The following is a 19,033-nucleotide window of genomic DNA, read 5'->3' as shown; positions in this document are numbered from 1 at the left end:
GGCCTAGGGAGGATTTTAAATCGGGTTTTTTAAGAATAATTTTAACTGCACAACTTTAAATATTGGTTTAATTTGGTTTTATCTGGTGGGGGTTGTAAATATGTCTATGTTTTTAAATATGTTGTGAGCCGCCCTGAGTCCCGTTGGGAGAAGGGCGGGATATAAATCAAAATAAATAAATAAATAAATAAATAAATTTTTAGCGCTGTAGTAATTTTTTTCCCAGTAAGCCTTTTCAGTCGACTGTTTTTTTAAAATTATTATTTGCAAATGCTCTACTTGTTACGGCCATTTAATGAGACTTATGGATTTAATGAACGAGATTTCCGACAACACCAACAAAACTATTTTAATAAACCGAAGGGCTTCGAAAACCCAATTCTTCCAGGAAACCGCCGATGAGTGACTGGATTTTATCCCCGGCGCTTTTTGTTTTCCATGTGCTTTATATTCTTCATGCTTTAACCCTTTGTAAGTCGCCCAGAGTGGTTTGGCGAAGAAACGGACTTGGGAAACTCATTTGAAAGGACTCCGGGTTAAGAAATCGCTTTTGGACGAGGCTCCGAGATGAGAGAAGGCAGACTCGGATCCTTTCTGTTCCTTCTTCGCCAGATCCGCTAAGCCAGCGTTTCTCAGTCTCAGCAACCAAGACGCGAGAACATCAACTTCCAGAATTTCCTCGCTAGCACTGGGTGGAGAATTGACCTGGCTGGCGGGGGAATTCTGGGAGTTGAAGTCCACACATCTTAAAATTGCCGAGGCTGAAACACTTCCCGCCTAGACGAACGCACGCCAGCGGTCGCTAGGAGATGAAAACAGTAATGATATCCACCCGACAAATCTTTTTCCCGCCTAAAGTTAAAGAAGTCGAAGCTGCGTCCCGTGCAGACGCCAAACAAACGACCAACTGAGGCCACTGTCCCCCCCCCCCCCCGTTCCCCGCCATCTCTTTGGTCTGTCAAAGCCAAAGTTCCCACGTGGTCTGAGCACTTTTGCGCGGGTTGAAGCCAGCGAGGAGACTGAGGCCTTCTAGAAAAACCGTCAATGAGAGCGTGGAGTGGGGGGGGGGAAACAAAGAATTGGGATTCCTGCTTCAGCCAATGGGATGGAAGTTCTTCCAGTTCGGACCATTACCGCTCAAGAAATCGATGAGTGATTGGCGATTCATCCAACGGCCTCGTGAAAGTCTTGTAGGAAGGCGGCATTTCCGTTTCCGGTGCTTTGAGCGCTTCAGAGTCTACGCTTTTCTTCACCGACAGGCCCTTTGTGCAATGAACACGATGTGCTCCGATTAAACTGTCCAATGCCTGCCCAGTGGGCGGAGTTCCAGCCTGCCGGAGGTTCCAAGATGGCGGCGGGTGCGTGAGGCGCGATACTCCGCGCGCGATTTCCCTCTTGCTTGGCGCTTGCCGCCATGAAGGGCAAGGAGCGCTCGCCTGCGAAGGCCAAACGGTCCCGCGGTGGCGAGGATTCTTCTTCGGTGCGGAGCGAGCGGAGCAATAAGAAGCCCAGCAACGGCGGTGGGAAATCTGCGGGCGGCGGCTCGAGTGAGGGCGGTGGCGGCGGCGGCGGCGGCAGTAGTCGGCGGAGCCTTCATTTGGAAAAAGCGAGCCGGGCCAGCAGCCGTGAATACGAATCGGCCGCGGTGGGGGTCTCTGGGGGCGGCAGCACCCGCCACGGCTACAGCGGGAGCAACAACAGCAGCAGCAAAAATGCGGAGTCTTCCTCGTCGTCGCGTGGCAGCAGCAGCCGCGGCGGCGATTCCCGCGCGCCCCCCTCCGACTCCGGCAGCGGCAGTGAGTATAAGACGCTCAAGATCAGCGAGCTGGGCTCGGCGCTGAGCGACGAGGCGATCGAAGACGGGCTCTTCCACGAGTTCAAGCGCTTCGGAGACGTCAGTGTCAAGATCAGTCGCCTCCCGCCGGGGACCGGGTCTGGCGACGAGCGGGTGGCCTTTGTTAATTTCCGCCGCCCCGAGGATGCCCGAGCTGCTAAGCATGCTCGCGGCCGCTTGGTCCTCTACCATCGGCCGCTGAAGATCGAGGCCGTTTATGTTGGGGGCAGCAGCGGAGGAGGGGGCAGCAGCCGGCGACGCAGCAGTCGTTCCCCGGCCCTTTTGGACAAGGAGTCTCCCTATGGGGCCTCGGCGGTGGTTGTGGCGGGGGCCTCTCCCGCAACTATCAGGCACCCCGCAACTGGAGCGACTCAGAGGGCCCTCTCTCCTGCTGGGGGAGGGGCAGGCTTAGGGTACAGAGACTTCCGCTTGCAACAGCTGGCCCTGGGTCGTCTGCCCCCACCGCCTCTGCCCCGGGAGCTGGAAAGAGAACGGGACTATAGTGGTTTCTATGATCGGGTAAGGCCCACCACGTACAGTCTCGACCGAGTTGCCGGAGTGGCAGCTGCTGCGTTTCGTGGGGTTGGCACAGGAACGGCCACTGAAAAAGAGATCAGTCCTGAAGATGACCAGAGAGCTAATCGCACCCTCTTTCTGGGTAATTTGGATATATCGGTTACAGAGTCAGACCTTCATAGGGCTTTTGATCGCTTTGGGGTTATCACTGAAGTGGATATTAAGAGGCCAACCCGGGGTCAAACGAGCACATATGGATTTCTTAAGTTTGAGAACTTGGATATGGCCCACCGAGCTAAGCTTGCCATGTCTGGTAAAGTGCTCTTGCGCAATCCTATTAAAATTGGCTATGGTAAAGCAACCCCCACCACGAGACTCTGGGTGGGTGGCCTGGGACCATGGGTACCATTGGCTGCTCTTGCCAGGGAGTTTGATCGCTTTGGTACTATTCGTACCATTGATTATCGTAAAGGTGACTCATGGGCCTATATCCAATATGAGAGTTTGGATGCTGCACAAGCTGCTTGTACCCACATGCGTGGCTTTCCTTTGGGTGGGCCAGACCGTCGCCTGCGTGTGGACTTTGCTGACACTGAGCATCGGTATCAACAGCCCTATTTGCAGCCATTGCCACTTCCACCCCCTACTCATTATGAGCTAGTAGCAGAAACATCAGCTTTTGGAGCACATCGTGGAGCGCCACCAGATCCACTCCGAGGTGCTCGGGATAGAACACCACCACTGCTCTATGGTGACCGTGACAGAGACTTATATGCTGAAACAGAATGGGTGCCTCCTCCACCTCCAGTTCGGGACCGAGGCAACCGAGCGACTGTTTATGATGCACTTGAAAGTCTGGAACGGCGTCGAGATGGTTGGTCTCTAGAAAGAACTCGTGGGGAAAGGGAGCTTGGTAGCAGTAGTAGTAGAGACCCACCTAGGAAGCGAAGGCTAGTGGAGGATGGGGGTCGACATTTGGACCGATCACCAGATAGTGAACGTTCATCTTCATCTCGTAAGCGTCACTGCCCTGCTGTAGCATCTCCTCAAGATCGTAGTCCTGAAACAAACTTAATCAGAGACCGTTATAATACTGATATTGATCGGCCCTCTTCTCGCTTACTCTTGTTGGATCGTCCTTCACCAGTCAGAGAGCCACGTAAGGGGAGTTTGGAGAGAGGCCAGAGTGAGAAGCGGGAACATAAGAGTTTGGTGGAAAAAGAAAGAAAACATCGCACACTTGCATCAGCTGCCATCCAAGAGTGCAAGAGTCCAGCTAAAAAGGATGAGCATACTTCTGAAGGGAACAGTAGCAGTGGATCTCGGCTGAAGCCACCCCAAAAGCAGCAACAGCAGGATGGAACTTCAAAATCAGGATCATCTACCAAACTCTGCCTAGCCTGGCAAGGAATGCTTCTGTTGAAGAACAGCAATTTTCCATCAAACATGCACCTACTTCAGGGTGACCTCAGCGTAGCTAGCAATCTGCTGGTGGAAGGAACAACTGGTGGCAAAGTGGCCCAACTAAAGATAACACAGCGTCTTCGTTTGGACCAGCCCAAGTTGGATGAAGTTACTCGTCGTATCAAAGTAGCAGGACCCAATGGATATGCTATTCTACTTGCTGTGCCTGGTACCACAGACAACCGTGCCTCATCCGGGGCTGGTGAAGCTAATACCACCTCTACCCAGCGACCATTAAGAAACCTGGTGTCCTATCTTAAACAAAAACAGGCAGCTGGAGTGATAAGCCTCCCAGTAGGAGGCAACAAAGACAAAGAAAACAGTGGGGTCTTGCATGCTTTCCCCCCCTGTGATTTTTCTCAGCAGTTCCTGGATTCTACAGCAAAGGCCCTGGCTAAATCGGAGGATGACTATTTGGTCATGATCATTGTTCGTGGTGCATCTTAAAGTCCTAATGCTTTCTGTGCTTATTCTGCTGCTTCATACAACTCCCCCTCCTCCAGTGTCTGCCAGGTGCTAAGCTTTAGCCAACACCCTAAGTATAATTTTAGATCTGTAGTTACTGTTATTTTCCCTTTATTTTCTATAAACTCTAGAGAGCAAATATATTAACTGTTCACTAGGCTACCCTCAACTGTCTTGCTAGTGACAGTATAGTAAGAAGGGATGGTATGCTTTCACTAAAATATGAAACATTGAACAAGCTTGCCTCCCTCTTTTTTTATCTTTTAACTTGTCCTTGTTCATTTCACAACTTAAATTCTAAATTGCCATACTTAAAACATTCATGGTTCATGCCCATTCTGAGCCTTGCAGCTTCCATAAAGCTATAGATATAATTTCAGAATAATTCCTAGTTTAAAAATGTAAAATCAAATTGAATTAACTCATGGTTGAGTCCCTGATATAGCTGATATTAAGCCTTCATGGTGCATTGTATTTTTTTTCAATTGGGTTTTCAAGTTTTGTTCCCAAATTTGGAGAAATGCATACCCTTGAAGAATGTTCCTAAATGATATTTTGCTTTGTTGCTGATTTTTTAAAATGTGTGTGCATTTAAAGGTTGTAGTTTTAATGAGAGCTTTACTATAACCCATGAACATCATGAATTTCTGCATTCAAGAAGTAGGTGGTTTATGGTATCATTGTTCTTATTGCCCATTGCTAATTGTAATAGGCACAATGAATTCTAAAGTATAACTTGGAAATGCAACTTTCAAAGATGGCACTTAACTTTTGCAAAAAGTTCTGCCATAAAACCATTTCAATTATTCTATCCCCATGGAAATAGAAAAATAGAATACCTACTCAATATTTTTCAGGTAAAATATAATAGACATTATGTGAGGTTTTATAGTCTGGTTTGCACTGTTTTAATCTTGACACTTTTGCATTCACCTTATATTTCTAAATGTTGGGGAAGCAATTCAGTTTACTAAAAGAACATAATTCATTTGAAAGCAAGCCTTTAAAAGCAGTTCTTATTTTTAAAAAATATATGATAAGACTTAGGAAAGAATCAACAGTTTAAATGTGTGGCTTTTTGCTTGGTCTCTTTTCTGGTCCAATATTTTTGTTTGTTTGTAAAGCCACTGTACAGTAACAATAAGTTTCTTATGTGTAAACCAATTCTCAAGTTTGAATAAGTACAATTAGTTGAAAAGTGGCTTAGTGAAACACTGCTCAGTGAAATAATATTGGGAAATGTGCTATTCTTAAAAGTATTTTTTCAAGTAGAGCCTCACTTCTGAAACCTTTACACCTTTTCACTTTTTAAGAATGTGGGTATAGTAACCTAAATCCCACAATTCTGAAATACAAATTGAAAATATAAATTGTTCTGTAATAAATGAAACTTGGAACTGTGAACCAAATTAAATCTAGCCACTATTATAGGCAGAGTCACTAAGACAGATTTATGTTGCCTGTATTGCATAACATAATATTGGATTGTCCATATTACTGCATTTGTAAATGCAGTATGCTGGTGGCTACACAAAGAGTTTTCTTAGTGTATTTATTTGAAGAGGGAATTTGCTCTATGTTGAACTAATATATTCATTTTAAAGCCATCCTTGTATTTTTTGAAAATAATCAGATTCGAAAGTCAAACTTGTTGGCAATAGTATACATACTGATATGCTCTCCTTGTTAAAAAAAAATCCTACAGAACTTGAATTTGAGGTAAATTGTTTGAACATTCTAGCATTTTAGGCAACTTTTGGGAACTGGTGTTGGAAAACCCTACACCATGGATTTCTTTTTCTATTTTAATTGAAAATTATGTTCAATGCTGCTTGTCATGATTTGAACTAGGTAAAGGATATGTGAAATGGGCAGTTCAGTTTTCCAAACCCTTATCTAAGAGGGGTTTTTTTTTTAAAAAAAGAAAGAAGATAGTCCATTAGTAGCTATAGAAAGAAAAAGAATGTTAGGAGTCCAATTTAGACTAAAATGATAACCAACATTGGATGGCACAGCACTTAGTTATAGATGCTATAGCATTTAATTATATGCTTTTTTTGTATTAGGATAATAGCAGTGCAGTTATTCATTTGAGCCAAGACTTCAGCATAGCAAAAATTAAGTTTTGTGACACATCTGTATGGGAAAAAAGAGGATTGTGATCTTTTGTATATGGTATTATGAAGCTTTAGAGCAATGTATATTTGAATGCTGCACATGTCCAGAAATTTGTTTCCAGAGGTACAACATTAGGATGTAGAATGTGTCTTTTCCTGAGAGTCACTTAATACCACTTTTGGGGGAGCTGGATAGGAAAATCTTAACTGGCATGTTGTCTTTAGGATTTAAATTCTATAATTGGAAACTTAAGAGGTTGGTTTTTTCCCCCCTTAAAGTTAACTAGGAGTTTTGCATTTTGACATCATACGTGGTTGGCTGTCAGTGGAGTATCAGTTTAAGGCTACCTCATTTACCAGGATCCACTTTTGTGTTTATACAATTGCCTCCCAATTTTGATTATCAAAATTTGAAACACTGGGAGGCAAGATTAGCATTTTTAAAACCAATATATTTAGCGTGGGTTTTTTCTTCCCAAGTTATATAAGGGGGAAAGGAAGAAACCTTCCTTAGGAATTTAAGCAAGTAGTAGAAGTTTGATTATGTTTTTAAAAAATGTAGGAATACATCTGAAAGATAAGTCATTGGTTAAAAATGGAAAAGTTAAGGGTAGCCACTTAAGCATACAAAAGAATAATCCTGATTGTAGGGTGCCTGATTGAATGGCTTGGAAAATGAAGAAATTATTGTAAAATAATTTGATGTATGTTAATTTCCTTGCCTTCGCTTTTTTCCCATAGAGTAAACAATATTAGCTGCTCCAGATGTGTCACTGAAGATAAATATTTCCCTTTACATTATCCAAATTAAAGTATTTTGGAACAACTAGAAAAATTCACAGATGAAGAGAATCCAATGCATATTTTAGCTAGTTTTCTCCAATAAGTAAAGAGTCTGTAGTTGGAGATAACATAGCAATGTGAAAAAATATATACTTACAAACAGAACACTAAATTTCATGTTCTTGTTTGACTTTTTGAAAGAGAGAGAAATTGTGTGAATTGTGAAAATTCAGTTGATTTTTCTCCTGTAATGTTTTTTTCACTAGTACAGCTGATTTTTTTCCCAATCTGTACCCTATATTTTAACTCCCTGAACTACTATTTGTGCATTTATATACAGATGTTAATTCATTTCAAAAGCTTTGTGCCAGTGAAGGGTGATTGGTGCTTTCAGACATTACCTAGAACTTTAATAGCCTTGTAGTTCGAACAGTTATCTGTAAATGTAGGAAGAAGACAGATCTCTTGTAAACATTTGTACTGAATAACCTCTTCTTTCCTCCTGAAAGCAAGGCTAGTGAAGTGCTGAAGACCACAAGGGATTCCAAACTCTAATGGACCTTTGCGAAGAAAAGCGTTGGCTTATGTGGAATTTACATGGGCCTCATGGAAGAAAGCTTATCTGTTTAGTATTTGTGCATTTTACTAAAATGCCAGCTTAAAAAGTTGTGTATCTGCTATTTGTGATGCCAATGCCCATGTTTTTAAGTGGAAAATTGACCTCTTTGCTTTGTGCTGTGTACACAAGATTTCTGCAAAAGTAAAGGAAAAAAAAAACCTTTTTATGGCTCACACAGCTTAAAATAGCTGTCACTCAAAACATGCGCTCACAGTCGAGCTGATTTTGTTTTCATTCTAAATAAATTGTTTCTTTTGAGGAAAGTGGTTTTTCTGCCTGGAAATGAATTGACGACAAACCTTTGACCCCTTTGTTTGCAGCTGTGGGGGTACTTTACAACTGCTCCTGCCGCTCCTTCTCCTCGATCTGATAGTTGTGGGTCTCAGACAACAAACAGGGAAACCTTCGCTTTGATATTGACCATCCTTTATATCAGATCTGAAGAAATCTAGTTTGTTGTGTTGCTGTGTCCTCTTGTGTACGGTGAATGGGGATCAATGGCTGCTATCTCCTCATCTTTACGAGGAAATGGTGCTGTTGCTGGCATGCAAGAAGCAGGGAAAGCATCTTAAGTCTCAGAACAGTGTACAAATCTGGGACTTTGTTGATTTTGAAGAGCTGGAGTTCCTGAATTTTAAGTTCTTGATTTATTTTGTTCACCTAACTTGTTTGGCCTTAGTTCTGATTTTAATTTGAAGAAAGTTTGAAATTGCTTTGCATCTTGCTCATAACCTTTTCACCAAATTGAAAACAAAAAGAAAAAGTAACTCATAAAAAAAATTAAATGATAGCGCGTTTCCAGACACAGTTGAAGAGCTCCTCCACAACCAGGGGCTTTTCTTCAGAGTTATGCAGTCCTGGGTGTAGTTCTGAATGGAAGAAGAGTTCCTGAGAGCTAGAGTGCTGTCATTTTAAAACCTGTACGATTGTTATTGGTGCTCTTACTTGACCAATTTTGAAGCAAATGGTCTACACACCTTGGACGTGCATGCAACCTTGATCGTTTCGTAGGTACCACTGCAAACTTTTAGTTTGTAGTACAGATGATATCAGGAGGAAAAAAGTGGTGAAACTTTGAAAAAATTGTGCTATATTTCCTGCATTTGGGGATCTTGAGCTTTGGAAAGCTGTTCCCACTGTGCAGGAGTACAACTCTTTGCTGCAGGAGACTTCGGGGCACAGTTGACAACACATCACCAGAGGTCAAGAGGAAGCGAACAGTGCTGCACCTGCATCGTGGCTGCAGAAACTGCATTTGTTTCCCAAGTCTCTTAGAATTAACTAGTTGCCATTTGGCATGCAGATGGAAGACACCTTGAAATGCAAGCTTGCTCTGGTTGCCTTGAAATGCTTAACCTATTGTGGATAAAGAACACTGTCCTGTATCCACGCAGGATGATTGCTAGGCAGCAGGTGCTTATCAACCAAGGATGCTACGATTATGGGTTCCCATGGCAAACTGCTGTATAAAACTCTTAAACAGGTAAGGGGTTTTTAAGAGGTCAAAGTGAATTGTAATTATAAGGAACTGGGTTGACTGCTTTTAGGCTTTTCTCATTGTAGCCTTCCAAGTTCTTAAATTATTGGTTCTTACTAACTTTTACAGTACCCCCTCCCCCAGTGCAAGGAGGTTTAGTACAATTAAGTATTAATTTGAACATCATTTAATGCCACTTTCATATTGATTCCTGAACTTTTTAAATGATGTAAGTAGTTGTGAGGGTTGAGCATTTATGGTAACATTTCTGTTCAGTAAATTACTGAAGCATCTAAGAGGCTTGTATCAAATACAGCAATCTCTAACAAGGTCCAGGATATCCTTTGTAAGAAAAGTAATGTAAAAAAGGTGCATGTGTATTTCTGGGTACATACATAACAAAACAAACATATATTTATGTTATGATTGGTCCCTTTCCTGTGTACAGTGAAAGTGGAATGTGAAGAGGTCAGTTTTTAGATAATTGAATTTTTTCAATATTTAGTTGATTCAGATATGACTAGAGATACAAACAATTTGCGTATGGAATGCTAGAGGATATCAGTAGACAAGCTACTTAGCAGAAATAGTTATAATTCTAAACTTTAGAATTTTTCTAGATTGGTAAGTAAAAAGTTCCATTAAGTATTATCCTTTATTTGAAGAAAACAGCTTATTTTAGTACATAGTGAGAAGGTGTGGTTAAGTATCCTTACAATCTAAATTTGTATTTCTAACAGAATAGCCTTGCTCCTGTCTACTCAGAAGTAATTCGTATAAAATGGAATTTACTGTTATATATTTCTCTACAGAATTGCATCTTAAAAGAGTTTCTAATGAGGGAATGATACAGTTAGCAAATTGAAGAAGATTTTTCAGATCAATTAAATCAAAATATTTGATATATTTTCCCTTTTATTGTTCAATCCAGTATATAACTGCAGTGCATTTGGTGCTGGGAAATGCTTTAATAGCTGTTCCATAATAGTTATTTTTCCACAGGATTGGTCAGCCCTCTGGATTGATTAGAGGGACATCTTTATCTGAAAGGTAACTATTTTTTCCATAAGAATGAAATGCTGCTTAAGTTGGCTTTGACTATGACATAAGAATATAAAATGGACCTAGCCGTGTAAGCATTCAAAGCAAACTTGAGAAACTTACGAAACTGCACTTCGTTAGAGCACTGTCTTAAAATTATATACTGTAAAACAAAAGCTGAAATAGCAGTTTTAATATTAAACAGCATTTAATTACTAATTTTGGAAAATCTTACTAATTTCAGCAAAGAAAGTTATCCCACTAAAGTCAATGAAATTGAAAAAATTATTAACTTTGGCAATACTGTACATAACTTGTACAGTTAAAGGCAGCTTTTAGTCACCAATTCAAATATTAGGGCTATACAGTTTTACGATTTCAGACAATATTTCATTAAAAAGGTAAATAATCTAAATGAAATATTCCCCCTCTGCAATGGTACATAATCCTCACATTTCTACTTTTTTCTAGCTGAATATAACAAACCTAACTCTTTGTTCTTCTGACTTGTGTACCGTAATAGGTATAGTCTCAAAGAAGATTTTGGAAAATACCTTTGCATTAAGTCCTTGTAGAATTCATGTTTCAAGATAATGAAGACTATTTTTAATGTCACGATAAACCAAGATTTATTGTAATGTGCATGACTTTATGAAGCCTTGGGCTTATTTACATTCTTTAGGAGAATAGGTTTGTATAGCTTTTAGTTTGATTGTACTTAGAATGCTCTGATGTTTACATTAATTATATACTACATTGACTTGTGTTTTGAATTGGCTTGTTTCAGAAATATTTATAATTGATATTAAGCCAGAATCTCTAGTTCATATAAAATGAGATGCTCTGGTTAGCTAAAGTTAAATGTTTCCACAGGCATTCTTGGACTCACGCAAAAGAAAAGGTCCGGGCATACTGTGATTGGTGTATGTCATGCAATGATTGACTTTGTGTCCATAGTCTTTTTTTAGACTGGCAAATGATGTTTATTTTTTCTGCACTAATTTAACAATGCAGCTAAGATTTGCCTCCACTATTTTATCCCAGATATGCTTAGATGAGGCGGGGAAAAGCCCTCCTGAATGTAACATATAAAAATTAATTGTTCAGGAATTATGGCTGCTAATTGGCAGAAGTTAAACAGGCGATCGCAAGGGAAATGGCGCTTCAGGTTAGACTGGGAATTCAAAAAGCATCTCAGAAGATAATATCTATGTGGTTGCTAGAAACTATGCAGTTACTGGGAGTCAGGTTTAGTTGAAGAATACCTATGCTGTTTTTTTTACATCTTTACAAAGTATTTTTACAAATACTTTTATTCCAGACCTAAGCATATTTAGATAAAATCCTTAGAAAACAGTGGGTCTTTATTCCTGATTAATTTGCATCAAATTGATTTCATTTACCCTGGTCAAATAATTTAAATTTGGATCTAACTGGAGAATTATCTCCAGTTTAAAGCTGCATTATGTGTAAAGGTTTATCACACATAATGAAAATATGCACATAGGATTTGATATATGACAAAGTATTCATCATAGCGAGGATGCTGTAATCCTACCCACAGGTAGCATTTTTGAAAGGTATATGAGAAAGCAAGATCCCAAAGATTTCAGCTTTCATAAAAAATGCCTACCTGTTAATGGCAGTGAGAGTATAGGAATACTCTCGAGAGAAGAATGCATAAATAAATGCACAATCTTCAGTGGTTGTAGAGTTGGATTATTTATTCTGGGTAGTTTCTTATGTCAACCAGAATGAATTGTGCAAAAGAAAAAGAGAAAGAAAGAAAAGGCAACATTGTGTAGATTTACACAATTGCATTTGATTTGAGCACAAAATACACATAGCTGTTCATTTAAAGCCAATCACTATTTAGTATGGCAGGTGGGGTCGGAATCAAATTAAAAATATGAAGAGAAGAAAATTCCTTGATTATATTCCTAAATTAAATGTGCATGCTTCTTGAACAGGTTGAACATTTCAGGCAAATCCCTGTGTTTTCAAGTGCATTATTTACTAAGTTACTGTCCCCAGGAGCCTGGTGTTAAGTCTGCCTGCTAGATATGTCTGCTGTTTCTAGGTTCTGGTGATGACAAACTTTGATTATTAAGGACAGTAATAATTGGACTTTAACTCAAAGAATAATAGGGCATACAGGCCAGGGCAGGGATGGCGAACCTTTTAGAGATCGAGTGCCCCAAAATTGCCCCAGCTCCGCCTCCCACCCTGCCTGCTCCGCCCCCGCCCACCTCCTGCCCCGCTCGCCCGCAGGGCCACGCACTGCCTCCATGGCCCGCCGGAGATCACCCAGGCAGTCCTGCAGCGCCATGGCAGCCATACCTTCCGCCCGCACCCTGCAGCAGCATCTGCATGCTATGAAGCATGAGGGCGGAGCCTTGTCCCTGCTGCCCAGCTGCCATGTCCTTGGCTGCACTGCTCTGCGCTGGCTATGTTCGAGGGCGACTCTCCTCCAGGGGGGTGGCTGGTGAGGGGGCCGCGGGCTGGGCCGACGACACACGTGCCCACAGAGAGGGCTCCGAGTGCCGCCTCTGGCACACGTGCCATAGGTTCGCCACCACTGGGCCAGGGCATAGAAGACATCAAGGCAGTCACCTTTTGGGTGTAAAAAAGCATTCAGTGGTACTTATCAAGATACCTTGCACAGTGTGCTGTGTGTATATTCATTTCTACTTTCCATTATGTTTTATATACTTGAGATAATTTTTAGTCATAAAGGTATCTTCATTTCTGAATGAATCTGAAGTAGTTCGGAAGATATATCGGAGGTTGCCGTTTATTTAACTATTTTAGATTTTTAGATAATTTAGTTTTATTTAACTAAATTAGATTTTTAAGCCACCTTTATTACCTTTTAAGTAACTCAAGGCAGCGAACATACATAATACTCCTTCCTTTTATTTTCCCCACAATAACAATCCTGTGAGGTGGGTTGGGCTGAGAGAATGACTGGCCCAAAGTCACTCAGCTGGCTTATATTGTATGTATTCATTTTTTTTTAATTTTTTTTTTGCCTTTGGGTCAGCCTTGTTTTGTGGTCACCAGATAAGATACATTCTTACCAGTTTTCCAGGAAACATTTTCAGGAATGGTTTGCCCTTTCTTTCAACCTAGTACGGAGAGTGTGATTGGCCCCGGGAATAGAATTCAGGTTTCTCAGCTTCTAGTCCAGCATTTTAACCACCAGATCCAACTGGCTCATTGTTGATTTTCTGGGTCACACAGTTGGTGAACAAAGTACCCTCACAGTTTTCGGAATGCAGAATACAGTATTTCAATTTGTTTACTTATTTCAACTTAATATAAAAACAAACAGTAAAGATGGCAAATCCAATCAGCAGCAGTAAGCATATGCTCAGCAAAGGGGTTCAATGACTCTAGCTCAGAACCTGGGAAAAAAGCTAGATTTTTAAGGCCATCCAGAACAGCATCGGAGGGAGCTCCATCTTGCTCTCAGAGAAAGGCTTATTCTAGCAGACAGGTGCTGCAACAGAGAAGGCATGCTTCTGGGGTCCTGTTTGATGGCACTACTTAATCAAAGGAACCTGGAGTGCCCCAACCCTGTCAGGTTGAAATGCCCAGGCTGATATCACAGGAGAGAGGTAGTTTCTCAAGTAATCCAACCTCCTACCAAGTAAATCTTTATAGGCCTTAACCAGCATCTTGAATTGCACTCGGAAGCAGATTGGAAACCAGTGCAGCTTGCAAAGAGAGGTACCACATGGGCACAAGGGTATATCCATCACTGCCTGCACCAGTTGAAGGTTCCAAGGAGCTCTTGAATGGCAGCCAAATGAAAGATGCACATCAAGCTATGATATGACGAGGTCATGAATGACTATCTGAAGGGCCTCTGAATCTAGGAAATGATGCAAAGGGTGTGCCAGATGAAGCTGTTCAAGTGCTTTTGTGGCACAACTGTCACCTGCTCATTGAGCAGGAGCTGTGTATCCAGGAGACCCACACACTGCACATCACTACAAATTGGGGAAAGTCAATACAGAGTGAATACAAACTGAATACAGGATTTCTGTATTGCATCAAGAGAGCATCTTGATGCAATGTAGCAGAAGAGATACTGTATATTCTAATTCTTTAGGTATCACACCATTACACTATCTTTTTAGCCAACTATAGGCATGCTGAATGTCTTAAGTTTTTTTTTTAATCTTAGAGGATAAATGTATTTTGGGTTGAAAAGGCAGTATTAACAACTAATTGAGTTAGCTGTTGGAAGTGGAAGACACAGGAGAGAGCACAAAAGTCATTTTCAAGGATATATCTTTTAGTTCCTTTTAAAATCTATTCATGGTGCTTAATTATTACAGTGGATAGTGATATTATCTTTTTCTTTTGTGCTAGGACAAGTAGTGAACAAAATGAAAACAATGTTAAAGTTTTACTACAAAATTAAAGAGTAAGCTTAAGAGTTCTGGGCTTTAAAAATCTGAACAAGCATCAAAGAGTTAATACTTTTCTTGTTCTCTTTGCTGCTATTTAGTGATTGTTTGGATTTTTGCAGACCAGTTTTTGTATTTCTATGCTATGCTACCAGACAGAACTCTCTAATGACAGACAATACTGGGGGCAGTAGAGTGGTAGCACAATTGAAACATGAAATGCCCTGGACTTAAAAACATAAGTGTCTGATATGCAATGTTTGTTTATAAGGAGAAAGATCCCCCCCAAATAGGAATTCCATTAGTATATTGCTACCTACCAAAATGTTCTCAAATATTTTGGAAAGCTTTTCAAAAATTCTTCTAGATGACTGCAGCAAGGTGCTAGGAGACCCTTTAATTTCTAGATTAAATTGGATTATTTTTTTTTTGCAGCTTTGCAAACACTAAGGAACTCTTTTTTTTTTTGCCACCATGGAACTGAAAACCAGGTTCACACGTGAAGATTCAGTTAAATTAATTTATTGCTAAAACCCTATGCACAGGCTTCAGTTGGCACAGGACTCCATCAACATCTGCTTAGAATTAGATAAAGGTCAGTAGCACTCAAGGGGGGTTGGACTTAATTCTCTCATGGCTACTATGTAGGGTTCCTAGGTTGGGGGGTTCCTAGGTAGGGTTCCTAGGTAGGGAACCTGGGGGGGGAGGGGAGTTAAAAGAGGGATAAATGATCCCTCTTTTCACTCCCCTGCCCCCCAGGTTCGAACATCCCTTCTACAGTTTTAAAGGCAAATTGTCTTGAAGAAATGTTAAGAATTGGTAAGGTTACAGAACATTATAGTAATATTTCTATTGATCTATTACACAAGATAGAATATTGAATCTAAAAATATCAAGAAGGCTTCTCATAGCATCCTTTTTATTTATTTATAAAAGTTATAAAAATTATTTATAAAATGTATTGGCTGCCCATCTTACCATAGGGTAACTCTGGGTGGCTTACAGTTATATATACAGTTAAAATATAAAAAGTTAAAATCAGACATTAAAACCAAGGGCACATGGGGAGGGTGGGGTCTGTTTTGTTATGTGTTTTGTTTATAGAAGAACTGGGTGATTATCTACAGTTCAGTACTGGGTTATGGCTAAGCTTCACCAATTAAAATAAAACACTGCTGTCTGTACACTATTTGCTGGAAAAGTTATAATTAGTCAAGAACCAGCATTCTTTACACTGTCTATATTGTTCAGAAAAAAGGGAAGATATTTAGGTTTTGGCTTGAGAATTATTATTAATATGAAATAAGTTCTTACAATAGTGATAATTCTGATGTTTTTTATTGGAGATAATTGGGAAGCATCTTATTAATTGGATCCATGCTTGCCCGGGTTGATAAATGTCATCTAAAACTTTAGTTTTTTGATATACTGAGTTTTAGTTGTGGGTATCAATACATCCTCTCCAGATGTGCTGGAATTTCCAATCAGTATGGGCACATATATCTGGAATGCAATAAGTTGGGGAAGTTTAGCTTTAGTTCCAACTTTCAGTTTTGTACTTTACTTTTTTCAGTGTATAGTTACAAATATGGTATTTGATTATATCTACCAAAGAGACAAGCTCTTCTGTTTCTTTTCTATTATCCAAGTAATTTAATGGTATTCCCCAACTTGAAAGGAGTAGTTGAGAAATTAATAGCTCAGAATCAAGATGAATATGGATAGTCTTAGATTGTTATCTAGGTTAGAGCATGGGTTTGAGTTCAAGTGACTGTGTTAATGAGATGCATTCTGGGTGGTTCAAGGAATCATAAACTAATTTTTGTGTGTAAGACTAGAGTATATGTATATTTATTCAATTTACCATGCGTTTAGACTCTTCTGGTTTGCGTGTGACCACATACCAAACAGATTATAGAATCTTACATGTAAAGAAAAATTACATAAATTATAAGTTAGTGTATTAAAGATTATTATCAGTACTCTCAAGAAGGATCTAAATCAATCCTTTGCCCTCATATAAAAATGCCCATATGTTAAATATTTTTATGCGTAGCCCTAAATCTTCTTATCAGCTTCAGGAAGTGATTCCAAGTATTTGAGAAGGATAAATATCCAGCACTCCTTTTAGATTTTTTTTGTCCTATAGATAAGTATTTCATTCCAAGGAGGAATAGCCATAGTTTATAGCCCACAAGGAACCCTTGGTTCTGTTTTCCTATTGGCATCCCCAAAGGTGCTTTTCAAAAGCCAACTGGACTTCCTTTGTTGTTTCCTTGAAGACATTTCGCTTCTCATCCAAGAAGCTTCTTCAGTTCTGATCAAATGGCAGGGAATGGTTCCATTCAATCACACTGATAATATGGCCAGTGGGAAAATGCTTGTGGATATTCTCACTCATCCAGGCCATGGTTGTCCCAAAGGTGCTTTTCAAAAGGGAATGATTCCATTCCCTGCTATTCAGACAGAACTGAAGAAGCTTCTTGGATGAGAAGGAAAAAAGTCTTCAAGGAAAAACAAAGTCCACTTGCCTTTTGGAAAACCATCTTTGGACAACCATGACCTGGATGACTGAGAATCTCCATAAGCATTTTCCTGCTGGCTATATTATCAATTTGACTGATCAGTGGGGAGCAGTTTGCTAGTTTACTGTTAATAGTAGCAGAAAATTAGAATATTCAATTATCCTTAGGAGATGGAGAAAGCCTTGTTTTCTCTCTAATCCTGCTCATAGTCCTTGAGGATGTGAATGGGAAAAGGCCAAAAACGGGGGGGGGGGGGGGAGGGGGAATNTGAGGATGTGAATGGGAAAAGGCCAAAAACGGGGGGGGGGGGGGGAATGTGAATTGCATGACTGGAATGCTGTAACCAGTGGGGGTGCCATTGTTGGAACTCTGGAACCAGTTCATATATAGCTTTGGGGGGAGGGTGTCAATCATAACTTCAAATTACGATGGTCACTGTGACTGTTAAATGAGGACTATATTCTAATATAGATCATATGTCTTTTATGAAACTTAGTATTTTATTTTCAACAATCTTTCTAAGTGTATCTCATCTCATGATGTGACATAGAGTTCTGTGGTTGCATATGAACAGTGTGGCCTATATTCATACTTTCAGTTAAGAATTACCTTTTATAGCACCAATCAAATATGCAACAATAGTTTTTTTGTATATGGAGAAGAAAAGGGAAAAAAAACTTAGCTTGATGTATTTTTACACAACTCACTATTAGAGGTATGCCATATTATGGGAAAATAACTGCCAGCATCATTTCTTCTTGTACTTCCTACATTAAGACTCCTTTCTTGCTGATGTTTTCAGGAATGTAGGGATTTGCAGTTTTTTGCATTCAATTTGGAAAAAACAACTCGGAGCACATGAGAATGAAAACATTTATGTCTTTTCACAGGATTGTTCAGTCATGGAAAAAGGTGGCTACTTAAAAAAACAACAGCTGCAGACTGCTGCTACATTTGTGACCTTGCATGCTTTGAAATATTTTTTTAAATGAAATCCAAAGCATTATACAGCTTCAGAGAATCATTCACGTAGTTTGATCCTAAGCATAGCAAAAGATTGCATCATGAGGAGGAGTGGGACAGTTTATAACATTATTTAATAAACATTGACAAAACAAAGTTGCAGGCCACTTTAAAAATGATACTTCCACTCTGATAATTTTTGATCTTAAGCATGGACATGATTCTGTTCATTATAACTTATTGGTGTGAGATACTGCACAGAATTGTAATCACTATCCTAGATATAACCATCACTCAGTCATGCTTATTTTTTCACAAAAAGTTTCTTATGTTAATGATTTAGCCTTAAATCGTTTATATTAGAATGAATTTGAATCTAACCAACAAATGACATGTTTGAACACAGTCAATCTAACAAATGGAATCGGAATGATAATGCTGGTTGGAGTAAACTTATGTTTACTGATTTTACTTTATATTATAAATCCCCATCCTATTTATTACTTAAGCAACATATTTACATCAAGCTACTCTGCTTAGAGACAGGTCTCACAATTGGCTGACAATCTGAGAATGATGCTGCATAATTTTTTTTTTTTTTTTTTAATTTTGTTTTAATTTATATACCGCCCTTCTCCCGCAGGACTCAGGGCGGTGCACAGCGTATTAAAAACAGTACAAATACAAAGCATAAAAATACAAACCCCTGTAAAACCAGATTAAAAAACCGAATATTAGAAGCTGTGTCTCTATTTAAAATTATTTTTAAAATCACCCTAAATAAAATCCTCCCTAGGTCAGGCCCGCTTGC

General features: G+C 39.9%; 1 protein-coding gene across 1 annotated transcript; it reads left to right on the top strand.

Annotated features, from left to right (window-relative positions):
- Positions 1 to 1,414: 1,414 nt before the first annotated feature.
- Positions 1,415 to 4,538, top strand: RBM15 (RNA binding motif protein 15). The gene has a single exon (XM_015814610.1). It carries the CDS (start codon positions 1,415 to 1,417, stop codon positions 4,259 to 4,261), a length of 2,847 nt encoding a protein of 948 aa, XP_015670096.1. The 3' UTR covers positions 4,262 to 4,538.
- The last annotated feature ends 14,495 nt before the right edge of the window (positions 4,539 to 19,033 follow it).

This window comes from Protobothrops mucrosquamatus, unplaced genomic scaffold (genome assembly GCF_001527695.2).
Source record: "Protobothrops mucrosquamatus isolate PMUCROS unplaced genomic scaffold, P.Mucros_1.0 scaffold267, whole genome shotgun sequence".
Classification (NCBI taxonomy): domain Eukaryota; kingdom Metazoa; phylum Chordata; class Lepidosauria; order Squamata; family Viperidae; genus Protobothrops; species Protobothrops mucrosquamatus.
The sequence above is the reverse complement of the archived record's forward strand: the minus strand, read 5'-3'. Positions and strand labels throughout refer to the sequence as shown.